We start from the raw sequence: 21,273 nt of genomic DNA, 5'->3' as shown, positions 1-21,273 counted from the left end.
GTTCTGAGCTGAGAATGCTCCAAAGATGAAAACAGAATAGGTCTATGGGCAGTTCACTGGGTTTTGGTCTTAGCTGAGATGACCTTCCATGCATTTATGGCCAATACTACTGACTGATATTTTATACAATACGCTAAGCTTAAGTGATTTGTAGTGTTTGTATACACAAAATACTGTTTAGTTTAAAGCTAAGTAGACATGCATTAAAAATTAGGTAAGTTTGAGTTCAAGGTGTAAATCTGGCTTTGCAAAAACAGCTTTTGAACAAAACAAATGGACAAAATATTGTATAGGCAGCTGTTCGGGCTGAGGGTTTTGAACAGAGTTCATTCTGTAAGCTTGTTATGGGGTGCAGAACAAGCCTTTATTTTGGTTGTTTTGACCCAAACTCATTCAGAATTCATCAAAGGTGTCTAAAAGATAGTCTAAGGAGTACACTTGGTTTTGATTGAGGTAAAGTTGGTTTTATATTCTCACATTCTGACTTTCTCAATGATATTTCAGAAAAGTATTATTTGCTAGTTCTAAATATGGAAACCACATTAGCAGCCAACAACTATCATACATCATTGTTTAAATAGTCAATTAAATAGTACTCAAATCATACTTAAATGCGATTTCAGCCTAAATATTCAAAGTACCATGGTAAAAAATAAAGGGGGCATGTCAGAAGTAGTCTCTGAACAAATGTGCGAATATAAAACCAACTTTACCTCAATTTAGTTTTAAGACAGTCTTTTAACATGAGAAGACTTGATTATAATGTTCTGGGCAACAACTTGAGTATTTTTTAGCTAAACCTAACAGGATTATGATAAACACAATGTTGTCTACATAGTCAGCTACCAAGGTTTTCAGATGCACCCTCTGAGGTGTATGCATGCTTATAAATGCTGTCTGGATGTTGAGGTGAGCTGATGAACGTGTTTATTATAAACACTATGCAGTCTACATGTTGGCAGCTCACTATAGGAATCGAAAAACTGTAACGACTCGCTACCATGGCCAAAAATGCCTTGTTCTCACCTCTTATCGCTACTGGACTTAAATTAGGCACTTGACCCCTGCGTTTCTCAGAGGAAGCTGTCTGTCCCTACAGATAGCGAAGACAAGTCTTATTTTGCACGCCAAGTAACACAACGTAGTGGGCATCGTTTCGCATATCTAACGTTAGTGGCTCCAACATCAGATGATGCTGGAGCCCGTCTTGCACCCGCCCAGAACAGTCGCAACTCCGAAACAGTACGGAAACAGCACTGTCCGGGAAATCCCGATCGCCATCTCCCCCTCCACCCCCCTTTACTAATGTTACCGCACCTCCAACCTTCCCTCCCCCCAGCCAGAGGAGTAGAAACAACAAGCCGCCATTTTGTTTGTGCGGAGAGAGTGAAGGAGGCAGGAGCGACCGAAAAAAAGCCACTCGAGCGCCGACCACTGCGACTCTGAGCGCCGCCGGCTCCGTCCTCGCGGATCCAGACCGGAGAAAACACAAGCCGGGCGGTTAGCGGAGGACACGGAGGGCAGATTACAGATTCTCCCGTGTGGAAATCAAAGAGCAGACTGGTTTTGCCTTTCTTTTTCTGTTCTTTTTTTGAAACGGAGCGGAGAGGCGGAAGAGGGCAATACATTTAAACGAAGGGAAGCTCGTCAGGGGAAAAGGAAAATAACAGCGTCACGAAGTGGGAATATCTGTGAAATTACATCGCCGGTTGCTGGCGGACGACAGCGAAAGTGGGGAAAATCGCAGGAACTGTGCAGGAGAAGGGAGAAATTTAAAAGGGATGAACGCGCAGGGGGGTTCACAGCATCACAAAGCCTATGAAAGGGGTTTGAGGACCCCCAGATTTTGGGGGGTGCAGCTGGCAATATCACCCGGATCGGCAGATGCTTCAGACCCCAAATATTAGTGAAGCCAGCCTCGTTTCGGTCCATTTCTATTTTCGACCCACCGCTGTTCCTCTCGCTCTTTCTTATTGCTCCGCGAAGAAGCTCTCGGGCTGTGCAGTGACAAATTATTCTTATTTGCTCGATGTGTCAGTGCGCTGAAATACAGGCAAATGCATTGAACAACTTCACTCGATTCCCATTCTTTGGCTCGCGACTTCATCTTCTCGCACTTCGACCAATTGCATACATGTTCTGTCCGCTAGACAGCCACTTTTAAAAGCATTTCTTTGCATTTTGCATGCACGAGCTGTGCGCAGTGCAGGGTGGTCTCCTGAAGCAATGGTCAGAGATTTTCTGCAAACACTTTTAACTCGTGCAGTGGACACATTCACACAGAGGGCGCACGAGCCATATTCAGATACGAACGCACAATAAACCATTGAACTTGTCACTTTGAAGTGTTGTTGCAAAATACCACGACATGGACACTGAAATATGCAAGTTGTTTGGAATCGTTTAACGCGGTAGTCCGTGCATGCAAACTGAAGTCGCCTCAGTCCTCGAGTGCACATTTCTCATGTTATTTATTCTGCAAAGAGTATTATGTAAGGACGAAAGGACACCTTTACATTGTTTAATTGTATTCCGAGTATTTATTCGTTTTCTCCATCCGTCTTACTTTCTTGGAAGGACATAAAGGCATTGATGAAGAAGATTCACACATCTGTGCTAGTTTTGAGGTGCATGGTGGACTTTTAATCTTCGAAGTACAGTGATGCTGGCCGAGAATTGCACATGCTACAATGTAAAGAAGAAAGACACACAATTCTGAATCCGAGTGTTTGATCGGGAGCATTGCACGAAGCGGAGTGAGTTCGCTTTCTCGTACACAACGCCTTTAAAAAAAAAGCAACACTTCAGTTCGCCGCCGACAATGGCGGAAAAGACGGATGCAAGCAGCGAGGATAAATCTCGGGAAAATTGCTCGGTCGCCGAGGAGGCTACGTGAGTTTGCGGCGAGCTTGCATGACCGTCTGTTCCTCCCTTCACCTCCTCCTTTCGGAAATATACTTTGAGGAGCTAAAGACTACAAATTCTTAAAAGGGAGCATTAAAGGTGGACTGAACACTCAAGCATTGCATTGCATGCATGTATCGTCCCATGAAAGGGAAACGGGAATCCGTCCGGTGTTCGTGAACGGGGAGATTTCATTCGCTCATCGGCTAGCGACTGCACAGGAAGGGCTATCCTACGCGGGATATATGCTTTAACACTAAACCGGAGGAAAACTATGGCCGATAATGTGCTGGACTCCGGTCCGCCTACAGCTAAGAGGCCTAAATTGTCTTCCCCGGCTCTGTCGGTCTCCGCAAGCGATGGAAACGGTAAATAACAATAATAATGTTCACGCGCTGCGGTGTGCGGTGAGTCTCGCGCTTGCACACCGTCGCTGTTCGCGTGCATGTATGAAAATAAGACACGCGACGTGTGTTTTAACAGCTTCCCTTTGTTGTGTGTGTGTTTGTCTCAACCCCAGGCATTTAAATAACTTAGCAGAGTAGCTAGCAGGCTAATTGTCTCCGTGTTTATATCTGAAGTTGATGAGGTGTGTGTTACAATGGTCATCCGAGTGTGCAGTGTTTTTCCGGGTGTGAGTTACACAAACTTTTCGCATTGTGTCTCTTTATTAGAATGCTTTGGTGTCAAAGGTTTACGAGGTGATGCGTTTTGAGCTTGTCAGGAAATGGGAAAACTCCACATGAACTCCTTATAAATCACATCGCTTTGCTGACACACGGTTGGCAATGAAGTTGAAGCTTGTCGAGTTAGTTTACAGGAACTACATGGTAGATGATAGTGTTTGCAAGTCAACAATAAGCAGTAGATGCTAGCTCATATACATCTTAAACTAGCCTAAGGTGATTTGCTGTTTTCGCTTTTTGAGCAGAGGTGTCCAAGCTAAAAGCAACATGACCATTGGAGACTATTTACCCATAACAGTCTGTTTGAAGCAGTGTTTTCTATGGCGGAATTTAGTGTCTAACAGGATGATGTTTGATATGAATTGTAGCAATCCATCAGTACATTTGTTTCTTTAAATGGTAGATTGTGATCCAAAGCAGTTGGTTGCTGTTATTATTGCATGAATTTAATGCAATTGGACAACAGGAAACGAATCAAAATAGTTTTGTATATAAAACTAAAGTAATAACTGATATTAAGTTTAATATAAATATAGCACTGTTTAAGTACTGAGAACTACTAACTACTTTAAGTACTGAGAAAGGTGATGTATGTAAACTTTAAACTTGAAATATTTACCTTAAGTTATTCTATTGCACACTGTCCCAACACCTTTATAAGCCAGCCAATGGAAGTTTGCAATGTTTTGAATATTTTCATTAATGTATATACATTTTAAATTCTATATATGCAGTTTTTTGTGTGCCACAAATGCTTGAAATATGATAAACACTGTGATTTTTAATCATGAGCATGTCTAAATATACATGCATTAAAAAATTCTTTAATTATATTGTGACAGCAATTCATGAAATCAGGTTTTTATATTACCTGTGTGGCATTTTACCAATTTTCAACCCTGTTATACCCCGTTTCCTTTTGTTTTAAAACAGCCAAAATGGTAAACAAAATATTTAGTTATTCATGACGTTGTCAGGTTAATCGCTTTGCTTTTCTATAAGTCCCTCACAAGCGCTCAGAAGTTTGCCGGATTCATATGTAGAGTATGTTCAATGTATTAGTTGTTGGTATGTTTCTGTTATCAGGACCTGCCATTATGTAGGAAAAAGGCCCCCATTTTGTCCCAGAGCTTGTCCATTGTTATGCCATACCATGTGTTTTTTATTAGTATGAACCATTAGGACATGCACACCGGTTCTACTGCATACTGCTCTCCAATGCTCTGTCTCTCATCACAATCATCTGTTGCAGCCAACAGCAGAGATTTGTTCAGTTGCAGTTCGGTCAGATTTTGTTGATTTCTTGCTGTATACTGATTGATAGACCGATATATTGACCGAGACGATTAACCGGATGATATTTGACCACTGGAGACTTGCTGTTCATTTCACTGTCTTTTAGGTTTTTTTAGGTACAAGTTACATTCATATGCACTTCAGTAAAATTGGATTGCTTTTCCAATGGCTCATACTGTTGACACCAAGCGTGATAATGATTTAAAGATATAATTCTATATATTAATGCATGACATGTCTATAATAGTAATGACAAGGAGAAACAATTTTTGGGAATTATGTTCCTCTTTACTTTAATAAACTTGGGCGTTTTAAATGGATAATGACCCAAAAATGAACGATTACTGCTTCTTAAATGATTCCAAACCTTTTTTTTTTCTGTTGAACACAAAATAAGATATTTTGAAGAATGCTGGAACCCGGTAGCCATTGACATCTATAGTACGTAATACAAATACTATGGAAGTCAATGGCTACAGGTTTCCAGCATTCTTCACTGCTGTGCAACAGAAGAATTAAGTTTGGAGGAAGTAGAGGGTGCATAAATTGACAGATTTTAGTTTTGTTTAGATTTTTTTCTCACTTTAACACATTATTCCAGGTGGAAACGGGGTATGCTTATCATTTTATGTGTGAGCAGGCCTTAATGATGCTTTGATTTATCTAATTGAGAATGATTTTTTTGTGAGCGGCAACCTAAAGGTCTGTTTTCCTGTCTTTCAGATTTTGGCTCTCTGTTTGACCTGGAGCATGACCTCCCAGATGAGCTCATTAACTCCTCCGACCTGGGCCTTCCAAACGGGATGGACCCCAGCCAGTTGCACACCAGTCTGGGTGGAGGAGGGATGTCAGGCCCTTTGGGCGTCTCGGGCCAAGACACTGCGGCCAAACACAAGCACCTGTCTGAGCTCCTCCGCCCTGGTGCTCCTCCATCCGCCTCCACGGCCACCGGCAGCCCCGGTAACGCTGCCTCCTTAGGAATGATGGGAGGTCTGAGCGGTGGCCCTGTTACTCAGGGAATGGGTGGCCCTCAGCAGCAGCCTAGCATGATGCCGCAGCCTGGCATGGTGGGGGGACTGAACCGAGCCATGATGGGCACCCAGAAAGGGAATGGACAGCCGCAGAGTATGATGGGTGGGCAGATGATGAATGGTGCACCTAGAATGGGCTACGCCAATGTGAACATGAATGCAGGCATGGCTGGCAACGGGAATATGCTGCCCGATTCTCTGCAGCAGCCAAATGCAGGGCAGCAGATGGCACAGGCAGCAATGAGACCGCAGCAACCAGGAGCAGTGAACAAGGTAACGTGGGAACAAATCAGGGTGTAATAATGAGAAAAAGGATTCTGTGTGCTTGTACAGATTTTTATTTGTATGAAAAGCTTTTGATTGACGAAGACTTGTACACACTTCTGAATGTGTATCCAAATTTACTTTTCTATTAAGATACGAACAGAAAATACGGGAAATATTAACATAAATTTACAAAACAAAACTAATTAGGATAAAAATGATTCTTTAAGTTAAAGTTGGTGTTTAATGTGACCTCCCTTGGCATTTTGAACAGTTTTGTTGAGTGTGTCCTGTCGAATTGTTCAAATAATGGGCTATGTAATATAGGGCTGCAACTAGCAATCATGTTGATAATTGATTAGTTGGCCAATATTTTTTTTCCAGATTAATCTGATAAAGTGCTGAGTACTTTTTAAGATGTGACCTTTTGCTTATTATGGCTGTATAAAACTCTAAATTAGGCTGTTATTTATGTGTAAATGTCAGTACGTCCCACATGTTTGAAATATACTTGCTGTGGTAGCCGGATTGAAAAACGCCATTTACCCGCAGCACATAAACAGTTATACTATGAGGTATGAATATATAGTATAACTGTATATTTAGTATGTTTTTTAACGTAATTACATTTTTAACAATTTTATTTATTGTGACACTGTTTTAAACTGTTTCTTTTCAATGATTTAAAGTAAAAAGGACTGTTGGAATAAAAAAAGTAATCCACTATTTCTCTTATTTTATGCTAAAAGATAGCCTATGTAATATACTAATATCAGCAAATTAATAAAATAATCAATAAATGAGAAATAAATGGAAGAAAAATGAATTCTGTTATACGATTATTTAAATAAGGCAAATGCGTTGAATAACTTAATGGTTTACATTTTGCAGCCAGTTTAGACCAGTCATTTTGTCCTCTTCTAATATATACTAAAGTTTTTTTGAGTCGTTTAGATTGAAAAAAATGAATTGTTGAATGTTTCTCTTGCTCGCACAACTGTGTATGCGCAGTCAGTCACAAACTTAAGCGAAAGTTGAATTAAGTAATAAGGTAATGCAAAAACGCATAAGAGCTTTAGAAAGCAAAAGCAAAAGTTGTATCCGGACATTTTAAGAGATTTAGAAACCTGGGCCGGACTAATTTTATAAGTCCCGAAAAAGGCATATCTCTGTGGGTCTGCAAAGCATGTGCGACGGTCTGTGGGAGTGTTGACAGGTCTGACGCGCACAGAACAAAACGGGTGAATGAGAAGATTTTTCGCTACTTAATCGAATGTGGATGCTTGGTAATTGGATGTTAATAATAGTAAAAAGATGTGTCACTAAATATACTTTAGCATCCGTTAATTTACCTGGGTTTCCCGCCCAACTAAAGTCTATGTATAGGAAGCACTGAAAGTGTACTTAGAAATATATATAAAAGCCGCATATTGAGGTCAATGATCTTTGATTTTGACATTTTAAATCTGTCTAAGCGGTTTGTTTTAGAACGGTAAAATTTTTCTAAATATCTAAAATACAAGCAAAACAAGTGTTGTACACCTGTTATATTCACATTATGAAATTAGAACATAAGCATGCCAAGATTGAGATATTAAATGGCAGAATTTGTTGAAATATCAAAATTATAAATAATAAACAAATAAACAGCAACAATTTCTTTTTGAAACAGAGGAAGAAATCAGCTAAAATGAGCTGAAAACCATAACATAGACTAATTGTGATATTCTACTACTGCTGTTGTCTGTTGATTTTAAATATGGAGTCTCTCACTCTAATCCCACCATTTAATTTAAGCTAATTTAATTTAGAGCCAGTACTTCTGTCCCTCGAAAATTCAGTCTTTCGTAGAGTGAGGGGTATTATCCTTTTTAAGGCATTTAATGTAAAATTTTTTGATACCTTGGAGGACTAGGGGTGCATGATTTTTTTCCATCAGCTGCTTCTGTACCTGCCATTGCACGAGGGGCTTTCTATCTTGTCGTCATGCTTCTCAGTCACTTGAGCAGCCCAACTAATCTGCTATGCCATTCATTGACAATCAATTTCATTGTTGATTTTACCCATAGTTGTATATCAGATAATGTAATTAATAATTATTATGAGGTATGTAATTGTAGTTAATATCAGGGCTCTTTCGGCACTTCCCTAGGTTTTTCTTTAGATTTAGGCTTTCCTTCCTTCCTTCTTTCCTTCCTTCTTTTTTTTTACTACATACTTATACAGTACTGCCAATTTAACTTATAACTAATTCAATTCACCTGTACTGCATGTCTTTGGACGGTGGTGGAAAACGGAGCACCCAGAGGAAATCCTCACGAACATGGGGAGAACATGCAAACTCCACACAGAAATGCCAACTGACCCAGCTGGGGGTTGAATCAGTGACCTTCATGCTGTGAGGCGATCGTGCTACCGACTCCGCCACCATGACACCCATGTTTGGGATCATTATCAGTATTTTAAGTAAAGCCCTTTCCAGAATTGTACTTATCAGGACTCACAAGTCCATCAGTTAAGACATTATTCTGAACATCACTGGCTGAAACGTAGCCCCAAATCAGGATAGAACACCTACTGTGTTTCGCTAAAGACTGCAAACACTCATTCTTTTGCCTCTTTCCTTTGTCTTTAACATGTAGTAAACAATTGGACCTGATTTCATGGGCATGACCTTTAATGACATCCGGATTGAGATCTGTAGAGTTTATTATGGATTTGGCCTATCCTTTGCAACTATAACAGCTTCAACTCTCCTGGGAAGGCTTTCCACAATTCTTCTGGAGTATGTTGTTTGGGAATTTTTGATCTGGATTGTGGTCTCCCCTTTAATTCATCCCAAAGGTGTTCTGTCAGGTCAAGGTCAGAACTCTAAAGGTCAGTCAAGTTCTTCCACACTGAACTCACTCATGGAGAGTAGGAGCATGAAATGTTCCAAAATGTCTTGGTATGCTGAAGCATTAAGAGTTCTTTACAATGGAAATAAGGGGCTATGACCAACCCCTGCAAACAACCTCTCACCGTAATCCTACCTCCACCAAACTTGGCACAATGCTATAAGGCCAGTATCGTTCTACTGGAAACTGCCAAAGCCAGACTCATCCATTGGATCGCCAGACAGAGAAGTGTGAAACCATCTACATTGTTCTTGAGTCCAGTGGCAGTGTGCTTTACACCATTGCCTTTTCTTGCTTTGCAATGAAGTTGGTGATGTTAGGTTTGGATGCAGCTGCTCAGCCTTAGAAACCGATTCCATGAAGCTCTCTACGCCTGTCCTTGAGCTAATAACTATAGATGTTGACTACAGAAAGTAGGCGACTTCTGTGCACTGTGTGCTTCAGCATACACTACGCATCCTCTTTGTTTTTTTTGTGGCCTACCACTTCATAACCAAGTTGTCGTTGTTTCCAATTTCTTTCGCTTTGTTATACTGCTAACAGTTATTCTTGGAATGAACAGTAGTAAGGAAATTACAACAATGGACTTTTTGCACAGATGTCCACCTATAACATGAGTTCACAGAGCACCTGAGAGCCACCCATTATTTCGCAAATGTTTGTTGATGCAGTCTACAAGCCAAGTCCACAACAAAATGGCCTATTTTGCCCACTACTGCTAATAAATTCTTATAAGTACAAGGTATTGTGAAGTGTTTCGGTGAATTAATTACTGGTGAAATTTCACTTTACCTAATAATAATAATCATAATAAGAAAAATAATAAGAATAAGAATAATAACTGTAGAGGACAATGATTCTTGAGGGCCAAAGGATTCTAAAGGATCATTAAATGCATAGTTACAAAAGACTGTTGTTTTTTTCTTGAAGAGCAGGCCATTCAATGTTCTTTCCAAACTTCCTATTTCAAAACTATTTATATGCAGTCAAAAGTACAATGAGAAAATTCCTGTCACACACCTATCTTTTCTATGAAACCAGACTTTATTGTTTAGTTGCTTTGAATATAGCTTGATACTAAATGTTAAAGGTCAAACATAAAAGTTTTTAGTATTTATTGGTATTAAATAAATAAATTAAAAACCAGGTTTTCTTATTTTCACACTTTAGAACTTAACAGAACTAATAAAAGACGTGTGTAGTTGTAGAATGTTAGGTTTTAAAACTAAACTAAAACGTTCAGCTGTTGTTTCAATACACAGTTCTTATTAGTGATCATCTCATAACAGAGCTGAAACCCAACCCTTTGTTTATTTTTTTGTCAAGCAAGACCATTCTCTAAATCAGGTAGTGAAATAGACGATTGAAATGAATGCGTAGCCATCTTGTGGTGTTTCTTTGGTTTGGACGAGACAGTCAGTAATATGAATCTTCACACTGAAACAATCTCAGTTTAAAAAACCTTGTCTTTTGCCTCATACAAGGAACTACGCACCATTTTGTTGATTCACAGGCGATTGCACAACCTGGACTGCAGGAAATGGGCAGAAAAAAGATGGAATGACATTTTCTATTTTGTTTGCTTGGTCTTTCTAGATTTTAAGCAGCTGTTTGAGGTTTATTTTGGGGAATTGATACTACTGTGTCACTAACATTACAGAAATGAGGCTTAATTAAAAGTTTTGGAAATAAGCATTAAACAAACCTAGTGATGGAAGCTTGTTTTGCTGTTAATATTCCTTCAACTGTTTTTTCATCATCATATTAATGGATCAAACTGAAAATATAAAGATTGGAATCGTAGCTCATAATTTTTTCTCCTGTTTTTTTTCTTTCCTCTGTCTCAGATGGGGATGATGGGTGCTCCAGGCCCGTATGGCGGTTCATATGGTCAGTGCGGAGGACAGTCTCAACTTGGGCCTCAACTCCAAAACAAAGCGGGTCAACCAAACAGCATTAACCAGTTTAATATGGACAAGAAACCTCAGCTTGGGCAGAACATGGGTGGCATGGTAAGAAAACTGTAAAGAAAATGTGTCATTCACTACCTGACAAAAGTATTATTCAAGTTTTAACGAACAACAAATAATCGCTTGACTTCTATTTGATCATTTGGTATCAGAAGTGGCTAATATGAAAGGCAAAGGCCTCTAGATTATGATTCTTTTGCAAAAATAAACTGTATCATGCCTTGATTTTTTAAATTATTTAATTAGGACAGTAAGGTCTGACTTAACTTAGACAATAGTTTTGTCACTTAACAGAAATAATGCACAGTTTTATAATATAAAGTTGTGATGCAGTGGAAAAAGAATTAATATTGTGTATGACTCCCATGAGCTTGGATTTCTGCATCCATACATCTCTGCAATGAGTCCAATAATTTATTAGTAAAGTCATCTGGAATGGCAAAAAAAAGCATTCTTGCAGGTTTATCAAGATTCTTTGGATTCATCTTCAATGCCTCCATCTTATCTTAGACATGCTCCATAATGTTCATGTCTGGTTATTGTACTGGCCACTTTTGGAGAACCTAGATCTTATTTGCTTTCAGGAATTGTGATGTTGAGGCTGAAGTATTGAGAAGAAACGCTATCCGGCTGAAGATTTTGCCCTGAATTGGTCTTGATACCTCAGACTGTTGATGTTGCCATTCACTCTGCAGATTTCTTGCACACCCCGTACTGAATGTAACCCCAAACCATGATTTTTCCTTTACCAAACTTGACTGATTTCTATAAGATCCTTGGGTCCATGCTGGTTCCAATAGTTCTTCTGCAGTATTTGTGATAATTGGGATGCAGTTCAACAGATGATTCATCTGAAAAATCTACCTTCCAACACTTTTCCAGCTAGAAGTCAAGTTATTATTTGTTGCTCTTATATCTGGGATCAACGACAAGACTTTTGTCAGGTAGTGTAGTCAACGATCAGTATTGTGCCCAAAAATAAGTATTCATACCAAACTGTTAGGTGCAAAACTTCAGGTTCAGGCGTGACAGATTTACTAGCCAATTAAGTGAGTGCTCCTTCTTTCTTTTCCAATCAGCATTTCCAAAACCATACAGATGCCGCCCACCAAAAAAAAAATAAGTGAGAGCATGGTGGAGTGATGATGGTTTTTCTTCAGTTTATAAGTAGCAGTACAGACATATTAAAACTCTTGGACAGACTGACTGAGCGCTCGAGTTTTGCTTTTCAAATCTTGACAGCAGAGTGAGCGAGTGTTCCTGTTCACATCAGTGGATGCAGAGTGGATCTGACACTCCATAACCACCTTCATGAGCAGGATGCACAGCGAGTGTGTAAACCAGAATTAAAAGCACCTGCAAATTCCCTGCCCAGAGCTCCTTGAATATCTCAAATACATAGAAAACTGATCTAACTCACATTCTTTGCTGCTGATTTAATCAGTATTATTCGGTATTTTTTTTAGCTAATTATATTTCAGATTTGTCCCCACAAAAGTTTATGAAAAAAATTTGCAAGTAATTTCTTTGCCATTGCAAACGAATTTCATTTTTGCGTTTCTTCTCCCTTATCGCACCCAAATTGAACCAAACTATGAATTTCTACTCCAAAATGATGACAAAATTTGGATTGAGAAGTTAAAATGCATTTAAAACTTACATTCTCTTATGACTACAATTTTAATTACATTACACTTCACTATGCTACCCCTCAGATTTTTTTGTCCAGTCAATTACTATTGAGAACCTGAAAAGTCCTACCCTTGCACTGTAAATAGACATTAAAGCTAAGGCTGAAATGAGTCACTTGTTCACATAATGGGGTATTTGCAATTTTAAATTCAGCCATCCAGCTGCAGGGCTTCCAGTTAATTGTCAACCCATACAATATCAGATTTCTTTAAAAAACGGCTTCTTCACTGCCTGACTGAGATACGACATAAAGACAGAATCAGATCAAACAAGAAGCACTGCATTAAATTATATTTTTTCATGTGTTTTCCATTGTGTTAAAAATCTGCTGATTTATGCTAAATAATTTTAGAGGTATAACTAAAACCTTAATATATAAAATAAAAAGTAATACATTTTTAACTTGTATTTAATGTTTACAATACAAATCCAATTAGATCCACTTTATTTGGTGAACAAATCAAGTCTTCTAAATAATATTTCTACTCAAAGACAGAAAATTTTACTTTACAAACTGTATTGTAAATAAACCATTTGGATATTTTCGTATTAGTCAATAATTATTACTGAAATAAAGTTAAAAACTAAAAAAAATATAAATTTGCACACGTTTACACAAGTAAATAAAAAGAATCAATGAAGGGCTAAAAATCTGCGAAATTCAGCTCGCGCAGATTCCGTGTGGGCCAAATTACGGCACACATTTTTCATAACATTTGTTCCTATCTTGACTCGCCTAAATTTTTTTTACCAAGATCTTGTATTGATGATGTGAGAGTCGGACTGCTGCGTAAAGTCTTCTTCAGCACATAACATAAATTCTCAACATGGTCTCTGTGGAGTTCAATCCATGTTTAAAAACGATCTCTCACTCCCTGAACTACTCTTTCACAAATTGAGCCTGATAAATCCAGTAATTGTCATCTTGGAATATGCCTGTGCCATTAAGGGAGAAAAAAAATCTATTCATTGAAAAACCTGCTCATTCAGTATATTTGGGTATATTTAGGTCAGTAAATTCCTGGAGGGCCACAGCTCTGCATACTTTAGCTTCAACCACTCACACCTGCTCTAATATTCTTGCACACCTTTAGTTGGTTTGGATGTGTTTGATTAGGGTTAGAGCAGAACTGTGCAGAGTTGTGGCCCTCCAGGAGTCTAGTTTGAGTCAGCTGACCTCATTCTTTGGGCACATAATGCTGCTGAACTCAGACCCGACCATCTGCAGCATCTCGGATCACAGAACCGACCCCCACACTTGTATGGTAAGCACAGGGCATAGTGGGTGCATCTCTTCAGCCACTTCGCTTTTTATCTTTACGTACCATCACTCTGGAATAGGGTATATCTGGACTCATCAGTCCACATGACTTTAATCATCCGTTGCTCCAGAGTGAAATTTTTATACTTCCTAGCAAATTGTGACCATTTTTTTGGATTAACCATTCATTGATAAGGGTTTTAAAGGCTGTGTAGCCATTTAGCCCCAATACCTTGAGTTTCCTCCACATTGTACATGTGTAAAGGCTCTTGTTAAACACAGCTATGAGTTTTACTGTTTCTTTTTTACAATTTGATTTCACCTGAAGATTAAGTGGTCGCTGTTCTTGATAAAAGCTTTTTTCTCCAATGGCTACATTTCTTCCTCAAAGATGATGGTTCCCCACTTTCCTTAAAATTTTTAATAATGCGTTGGACAGGTCTTACAGCATTTTTTACTAGTTTCAGCAATCTCCTTAGATGTTTTCTTTTTTTGATGCATTTAGAAACAGATGAACATCTTATCCCTGACTGCAGATGTGTCTTCTGACAGAAATGAGAAGCTTCTCTTTGCATCAGTTAGGGTTAAATAACTTATCAGCTGAAACAGAAGCGTTCATGCAGTAATTATCCAAAGGGAGCCTCTTACCTATTTGCTTAGTTAAATTTTTGGACTGCTGTGGATATACACTCACCGGCCACAATATTAGATACTACAAATATTAAGTATTACTAGTACCGGGTTGGACCCACTTTTGCTTTCAGAACTGCCTCAATCCTCTATGGCATGGGTTCAATGAGGTACTGGAAATATTCCTCCAAGATTTTGGTCCATATTGACATGATAGCATCACGCAGTTGCTGCAGGTTTGTCGGCTGCACATCCATGATGCAAATCTCCAGTTCCACCACATCCCAAAGGTGCCCCATTTGAGTACAGTGAACTCACGTTTATGTTCAAGAAACCAGTCTGAGATGATTCGCACTTTGAAATGGCGTGTTATCCTGCTGGAAGTAGCCATCAGAAGATGAGTATATTGTGGTCATAAAAGGATTGACATGGTCAGCAACAGTAGGCTGTGGCATTGACACGATGCTCAATTGGTACTAATGGGCCCAAAGTGTACCAAGAAAACATCCCCCACACCATTACACCACCAACACCAGCCTGAAACGTTAATAACAGGAAGGATGGATCCATGCTTTCATGTTGTTGAAGCCAAATTCTGACCCTACCATCCGAATGTCACAGTAGAATTTGAGACTCATCAGAACAGGCAATGTTGGAGTGCGAATTGTAGCCTCAGTTTCCTGTTTTTACTTGACAGGATTAGCACCCGGTGTGGTCTTCTGTTGCTGTAGCCCATCCGCCTCAAGGTTGGACATGTTGTTTGTTTAAAGATGGTCTTTCATCATTCTCCTCCGACCTCTGGCATCAACAAGGCATTTGCGCCCACAGAACTGCTGCTTACTGTACATTTTCTCTTTTTCTCTGTAAACCCTATATATGGATGTGCGTGAAAATCCCAGTAGATCAGCAGTTTCTGAAATACTTAGACCAGCCTGTCTTGCACCAACAACCATGCCTTGTTCAAAGTCACCTAAATTACCTTTCATCTCCATTCTGATGCTCTGTTTGAACTGCAGCAGATCGTCTTGACCATGTCTACATTAATAAATACACTGATTTGCTGCGATGTAATTGGCTAATTAGAAATTTGCGTTAATGAGCAGTTGAAGAGGTGTACCTAATAAAGTGACCGGTGAGTATATAATACTTCAGAGAGAAACAAAGCAGAAGGAAAAAAAGTCTAAACAAATTAATCAAAAGCGACAGTTTGACGTTACCAATATCATTTGTTTAAAAAATGCTGTTCTTATGACCTTTACACTCATCAAAGAGTCTTGGAAAAACTCAAAGCATCACATTTCCCCAAATCAGCATATTAGCATGATTTCTGATGGATCCAGTGTCAACGAAGGCTGCAGAAATGACTGCTGTATATGCTTTGGCATCACAGGAATAACTAGCTTTTTTTTTTTTTAATGTACAGCAATACTGCTGCAATACTGATAATAAACGCACCTTTGGTGAGAAGAAGAATGTTTAAAATCTTCTTTAAATTTGTGTACATGTTGCCATATTTGCTAATGCTAATGGACCCTCCAGTCTGCTGACTTCCTGATCTTTAAATCTTAATTTCCATCTGGAACTGCAGGAGCATGAAAACACTCTTCGGTCTGTCTTTCTCCAGCAGGGCCCAGGTGTGGTGGGTGGTGTATCGGGGCCAGGTGGGACGGCAGCGCCCCCTGCCGCGGACCCAGAGAAGCGTAAACTGATTCAGCAGCAGCTGGTGCTGTTACTGCACGCTCACAAGTGCCATCGCAGAGAGCAGGCCAACGGAGAGGTCCGCCAGTGCAACCTGCCTCACTGCAGAACCATGAAGAACGTCCTCAATCACATGACGCACTGTCAGGCCGGCAAATCCTGCCAGGGTAAGCAGAGCCAGCTTTTTTAAATCTTTGATTTGTGTTTTATGTTTTCAACCCTAAACAAGATGACATGGTGTCTTACTGGTGGCTCACTAATGTGCTTGTGTTTTTTTGACAGTGGCTCACTGCGCGTCCTCCAGACAGATCATCTCTCATTGGAAGAACTGCACACGGCATGACTGTCCTGTCTGCCTGCCGCTAAAGAGCGCCGGAGACAAAAGAAACCAGCAATGTGAGTTAACATGCAGAAATGTCTGGAAGCTTGTTTCTGATTAAAAAGAAAAGATGACTATGAATCTCACAATTCATGTTTTTATTATATATATATATATATATATATATATATATATATATATATATATATATATATATACATATACATATATATACATATATATACATATATTTATATATACACACACACACACACAGTTGAAGTCAGAATTATTAGCCCCCCTGAATTATTTGCGCCCCTGTTCATTTTTTTCCCCAATTTCTGTTTAATGGAGGGAAGATAGTTTCAGCACATTTCTAATCTTAATAGTTTTAAAAACTTATTTCTAATAACTGATTTATTTTATCTTTGCCATGATGACAGTAAATAATATTTTACTTGATATTTTTCAAGACACTTCTATGCAGCTTAAAGTGACATTTAAAGGCTTAGCTAGGTTAATTAGGTGAACTACTCATGTTAGGGTAATTAGGCAAGTTATTGTATATATAACTTAATGTATAATATATATATGTATGTTTCCTCTATAGAATAAACTTCTAATCTCACACATATATATATATATATATATATATATATATATATATATATATATATATATATATATATATATGTATATATATATATATATATATATATATATATATATATATGTATGTGTGTATGTATATGTATGTGTGTATGTATGTATGTATATGTGTGTATGTATGTATGTATGTATATGTGTGTGTGTGTGTGTGTGTGTATATATATATATATATTCTATAGAGGAAACAAGATTATGCTCAAGATTATCCTTATGTTTAGAGCCTGATACGTACAAAGGAAAAAATGTTTTAGCTGTTTTCATCCATAAAATAATGGTCAGTGGTGTTCCAAAGTGATCCTTGATTTAACTTTCAGTGTATGGACAAAAAGGTGTATTTAGAAAAGGGCAGCTCAATCTCTCATCCTTCATCTCTCTATTTCTCTTTAGCTCTATTGGGAGGTGCTGGGATGGCCATGGGTGGTCCTTTAGGTGGGTCATTACCTGGTGGCCAACCTTCAGCTCCAAACATTAACCCACCCAGTCAGATTGACCCAAGCTCCATCGAGAGGGCGTATGCTGCTCTTGGACTCACTTACCAAGGGAACCAAGCATCCAATCAAAATCAGCAGACCTCTGTACCCGGTCAACCTGGCATGAGGTCGCTCAACAACATGGGTGAGAGTTTGTGTAATCTTTAAGATTTGTTAACATTCAAGTTATTTTAATCCCTTATGCAAGATGATGTGAAACTAAATACAGTTACTCAGATGCTGCTTTCTGTATAACAGTGCAAACACACAAAGCTGCATCTCAAACAGTGTGTGAATCTTGAATTGAGTTGTCTTGACTGTCTTGTTGCTTTTATTACTGACGTTTCACTTTCCAATAATCTTTTAAATTCAGAATTGTTCTAATCTAATAGTGTTTTTTTTCTGTGGTGTTGAAGTTGTAATAGGGATTTCTGACATTTTAACATGGTATTGGTATCTAAAACTGTGGTATCATATTAAGCTTATTTATTGGAAGATGCTATATTACAGGAGTCACACATGGGAATTCTTTTTGTAAAAATGTTGTCAGGACGGGTTGAAAATTATATCGCAAAGGCCTACTCAAGTCAGTAGTAAATAACTAGAGAATATTTTCATTTATTAGCATGTATTATTTAGTATATTTATTCAATATAATCATTCAGTCCTGTAAATAACATTTTTTTCAGTTCACTGTGAATGAAAAAGAGGAAATCTCTCCCCTGCAAAATTATATCAGTTACAGTACATTTCAGTTCTATTAATTGAACAGTTATTTCAGTTCAATTATCTACATATTTTTTAATAAAGCTGCATTCCTGTCAGGTGTGACAAAAGTGACAAAGTGACTAAAGGTATAGTGGGTAAAGGTAAAGTCTTTTTTTCAGTAAAAAGATTTTATGCTTAAAATAACAAATATCTAATACTAAATTTAGATAAAATCTTTAATTTATAAACATTTTTCTTTAAAAAAAAAAGGTCTTAGAGATGCATTATGAGATCTTGAAAAATTCTAACATTAGACTGATAGCACTAAAGGCCTACGTCCCACCTTGCAAATCATTATCCAAAGCCATGCCACCTGAACGCGTGCTAGAATACATCACTACAATGCATCACATAACATTCATCTCAATGAAAACTATAGTACAGATAGTAAGTGCAATTCTAAAATTAAAAAACAATGTAGGTTGTTGATGTTTGCCTGGAATTTTTTGACTGAAAGGCATTTGTGAACGCACACATTAAGTAATCCAGGGTGTGCAGAGGTATGCAATTACATATTTTGACAGGCAGGTAGAAAAAGCTATTGTAATGTTCAGACCGAACATTTTGATCAGACAAACTTTTCTTTGTCATACAGCTTCCACAGAATATTAAAACACGTTTAAATAGTTTAGGACCGCTTCATTTAGGGTGTTTTCACACCTACCTTATTTTCCCTCTTGGTGCGGTTTGTTTGGGTAGGTGTGAATGAAGCAATCGCACTCGAGTGCGCACCAAAAACAGACCAAAAAATCAAACCAAGACCTCCTTAATGAGGTAGTCTCGGTACGCTTTCAAACAAGTCCTGGAGCTGTTCGTTTGTGGTGAGAACATGATCCGAGCTGGAACAGACCAAACCGCAAAAAGTACTGCGCAATTTTGAACTAATCCAGCTGCCGTAGTCTGACGCACTGAGAGAGAGAGGCAAAAACATTACCTGATGGATTGTTGGTAATATTTCTGGAAGATGACAATGTCACAGTTTAGCTAAATTAATTCACGCCTCCTCCTAAAGCAGGGTTCATACGGTCTTGGAAAACCTGGAAAAGTCATGAAATTTTGACATGGCATTTTCCAGGCATGGAAAAGTTCAGGAAAAACAGAAAAACCCACAAAGTCTTGGAAAAGTCATGGAATTTTAGTAGTAAAAATGTGTATTAACTGCGATGTGCCTTTGCTGTTTGCAATGCAATAAAACATTATTTTTTAGCCACAGCCGCACTTCACTCTCTGAATGTAGTTTGTCTACAGTGATGTATACAAACTATATAGTATACAATGACCAGGAATATAATCAGCCAGCGCAGCTGTCCCTCCATAGAAAAAAGCGACATTGTGTCTGCAGGTTTGTTTACTTGAAAGGGTTCCATTGGCATTTTCCCACACGATAATTCTGACCAATCGAAAAGCAGTTTAGGAAATGCGTTCAATAACATCTGGCCAATGAGTGATGTGGATTTTGTCACATGACTGCATTTTTGTTCTTTTCAACTGGTTCGGACCAAAGCAATCGGTGTGGTGTGAAAAGCACCCAAAAACTGCTACAATGTATCATTTGTTGCCCTTGGTCTGGACCAAATGAACCGAACCACAGATGTGAAAGCACCCTTAATGTTTGCCCTCCGCATGTGAAGAGACAAAAAAACAGAATCAACATAACAAAAATGGTTTCTTGGGACAATCACCTAAGTAATCACCATGCAATATTGTCTTTTCAGAAGTTAATCTTGAAGTTAATTAGAAGCATCTTGATTAAGGATTGTTTGGTTGTTTGCGCTGACACAAAATACTAAGTAAATAACGTTTTGCAGTGTAATGACGTCCATTAGTAAACTGCTTTTTTGCAGTGTACTAATGTTTTATCTACATTGTCTTAAAGTGTCTGTCACCAGAAACATTTATTTTTTTAATTTGCATCCTATATTAATGTAAAAAAAAACTAATTTGTGTATTCATTTGTTTGTGGTTTTTAATTGTATATTTATTAATGAAATGCTTTTGCTGTGAAAATAGCCATTGTTGCTGACATGGCATTAAATTAAAATATATATGATATATGATTTGACCTACATTGTCTTAAACTGTGTGCTGCAGCAGGTGGGAACTCAATGGGAGTGAATGGAGGAGTCGGTGCGCCGATGTCAAACCAGCATCCAGGAATGCTGCCCGATGGCATGCTGCACAGGAACATGACCGCTCAGAGGTATTGAACATCACTGGTTTAAAAACTTTTGGTTAGTAGCTGCTTCACATCGATGTCTGACGGTTTGTCTGTGTCTTGTAGCTTGATGAATGACAGCTCTGGTGTTGGTAACATGGGCTCTGCTGCGACCGCTACACCGCCCTCTGCTGGAATGAGGAAGAGCTGGCATGAAGACATCACACAGGACCTCCGCAATCACCTTGTACACAAACTGTGAGTCATGTGTACACACACACACACACACATACTGTTGCTCTGAGTAGTGGTGTGTAATACAGTTTGAGATATGCAATAATTAATCTTGATTATTGCGATTGTGGTGACTTCAAAATACCCTCAATATTTATTTATTATTTAAACTTTTGAATGGCATTTTAAGGATATTTAGAAAATATTTATATAGATAGATATATTTATATGGAAGATATTTTTCAATATTCATTATTTACAGTATATTATATTTATTACATTATTTATTTTCAGTGATGTTCATAAGAGAACCAAATGTTTGAAGAGGT

General features: G+C 38.3%; 2 protein-coding genes across 25 annotated transcripts in view; one reads left to right on the top strand and one right to left on the bottom strand.

The window, feature by feature from the left end:
• Nucleotides 1-21,273, bottom strand: part of LOC147845623 (uncharacterized) — an 807,608-nt gene that overhangs the window by 381,367 nt on the left and 404,968 nt on the right. The window lies entirely within an intron of this gene.
• Nucleotides 1,372-21,273, top strand: part of ep300b (EP300 lysine acetyltransferase b) — a 58,983-nt gene continuing 39,081 nt past the window's right edge. For 8 of the 24 annotated variants that reach the window (XM_087244439.1, XM_087244432.1, XM_087244431.1 and 5 more), the window contains exons 1-8: nucleotides 1,372-3,272; nucleotides 5,610-6,190; nucleotides 10,926-11,090; nucleotides 16,256-16,496; nucleotides 16,612-16,725; nucleotides 17,705-17,932; nucleotides 20,647-20,755; nucleotides 20,837-20,968. In XM_087244439.1, coding sequence (XP_087100565.1) covers nucleotides 3,179-3,272; nucleotides 5,610-6,190; nucleotides 10,926-11,090; nucleotides 16,256-16,496; nucleotides 16,612-16,725; nucleotides 17,705-17,932; nucleotides 20,647-20,755; nucleotides 20,837-20,968 — 1,664 coding nt within the window. In that variant the 5' untranslated portion in view covers nucleotides 1,372-3,178. The remainder of the gene's footprint in view (nucleotides 3,273-5,609; nucleotides 6,191-10,925; nucleotides 11,091-16,255; nucleotides 16,497-16,611; nucleotides 16,726-17,704; nucleotides 17,933-20,646; nucleotides 20,756-20,836; nucleotides 20,969-21,273) is intronic. The other 16 variants (XM_087244440.1, XM_087244434.1, XM_087244423.1 and 13 more) reach the window with 3 other exon arrangements.

The sequence above is a fragment of the Danio rerio genome, chromosome 3 (assembly GCF_052040795.2).
Source record: "Danio rerio strain M-AB ecotype USA chromosome 3, GRCz13ab, whole genome shotgun sequence".
NCBI classification, from domain to species: domain Eukaryota; kingdom Metazoa; phylum Chordata; class Actinopteri; order Cypriniformes; family Danionidae; genus Danio; species Danio rerio.
This window is presented reverse-complemented; position numbering and strand designations above follow the sequence as displayed.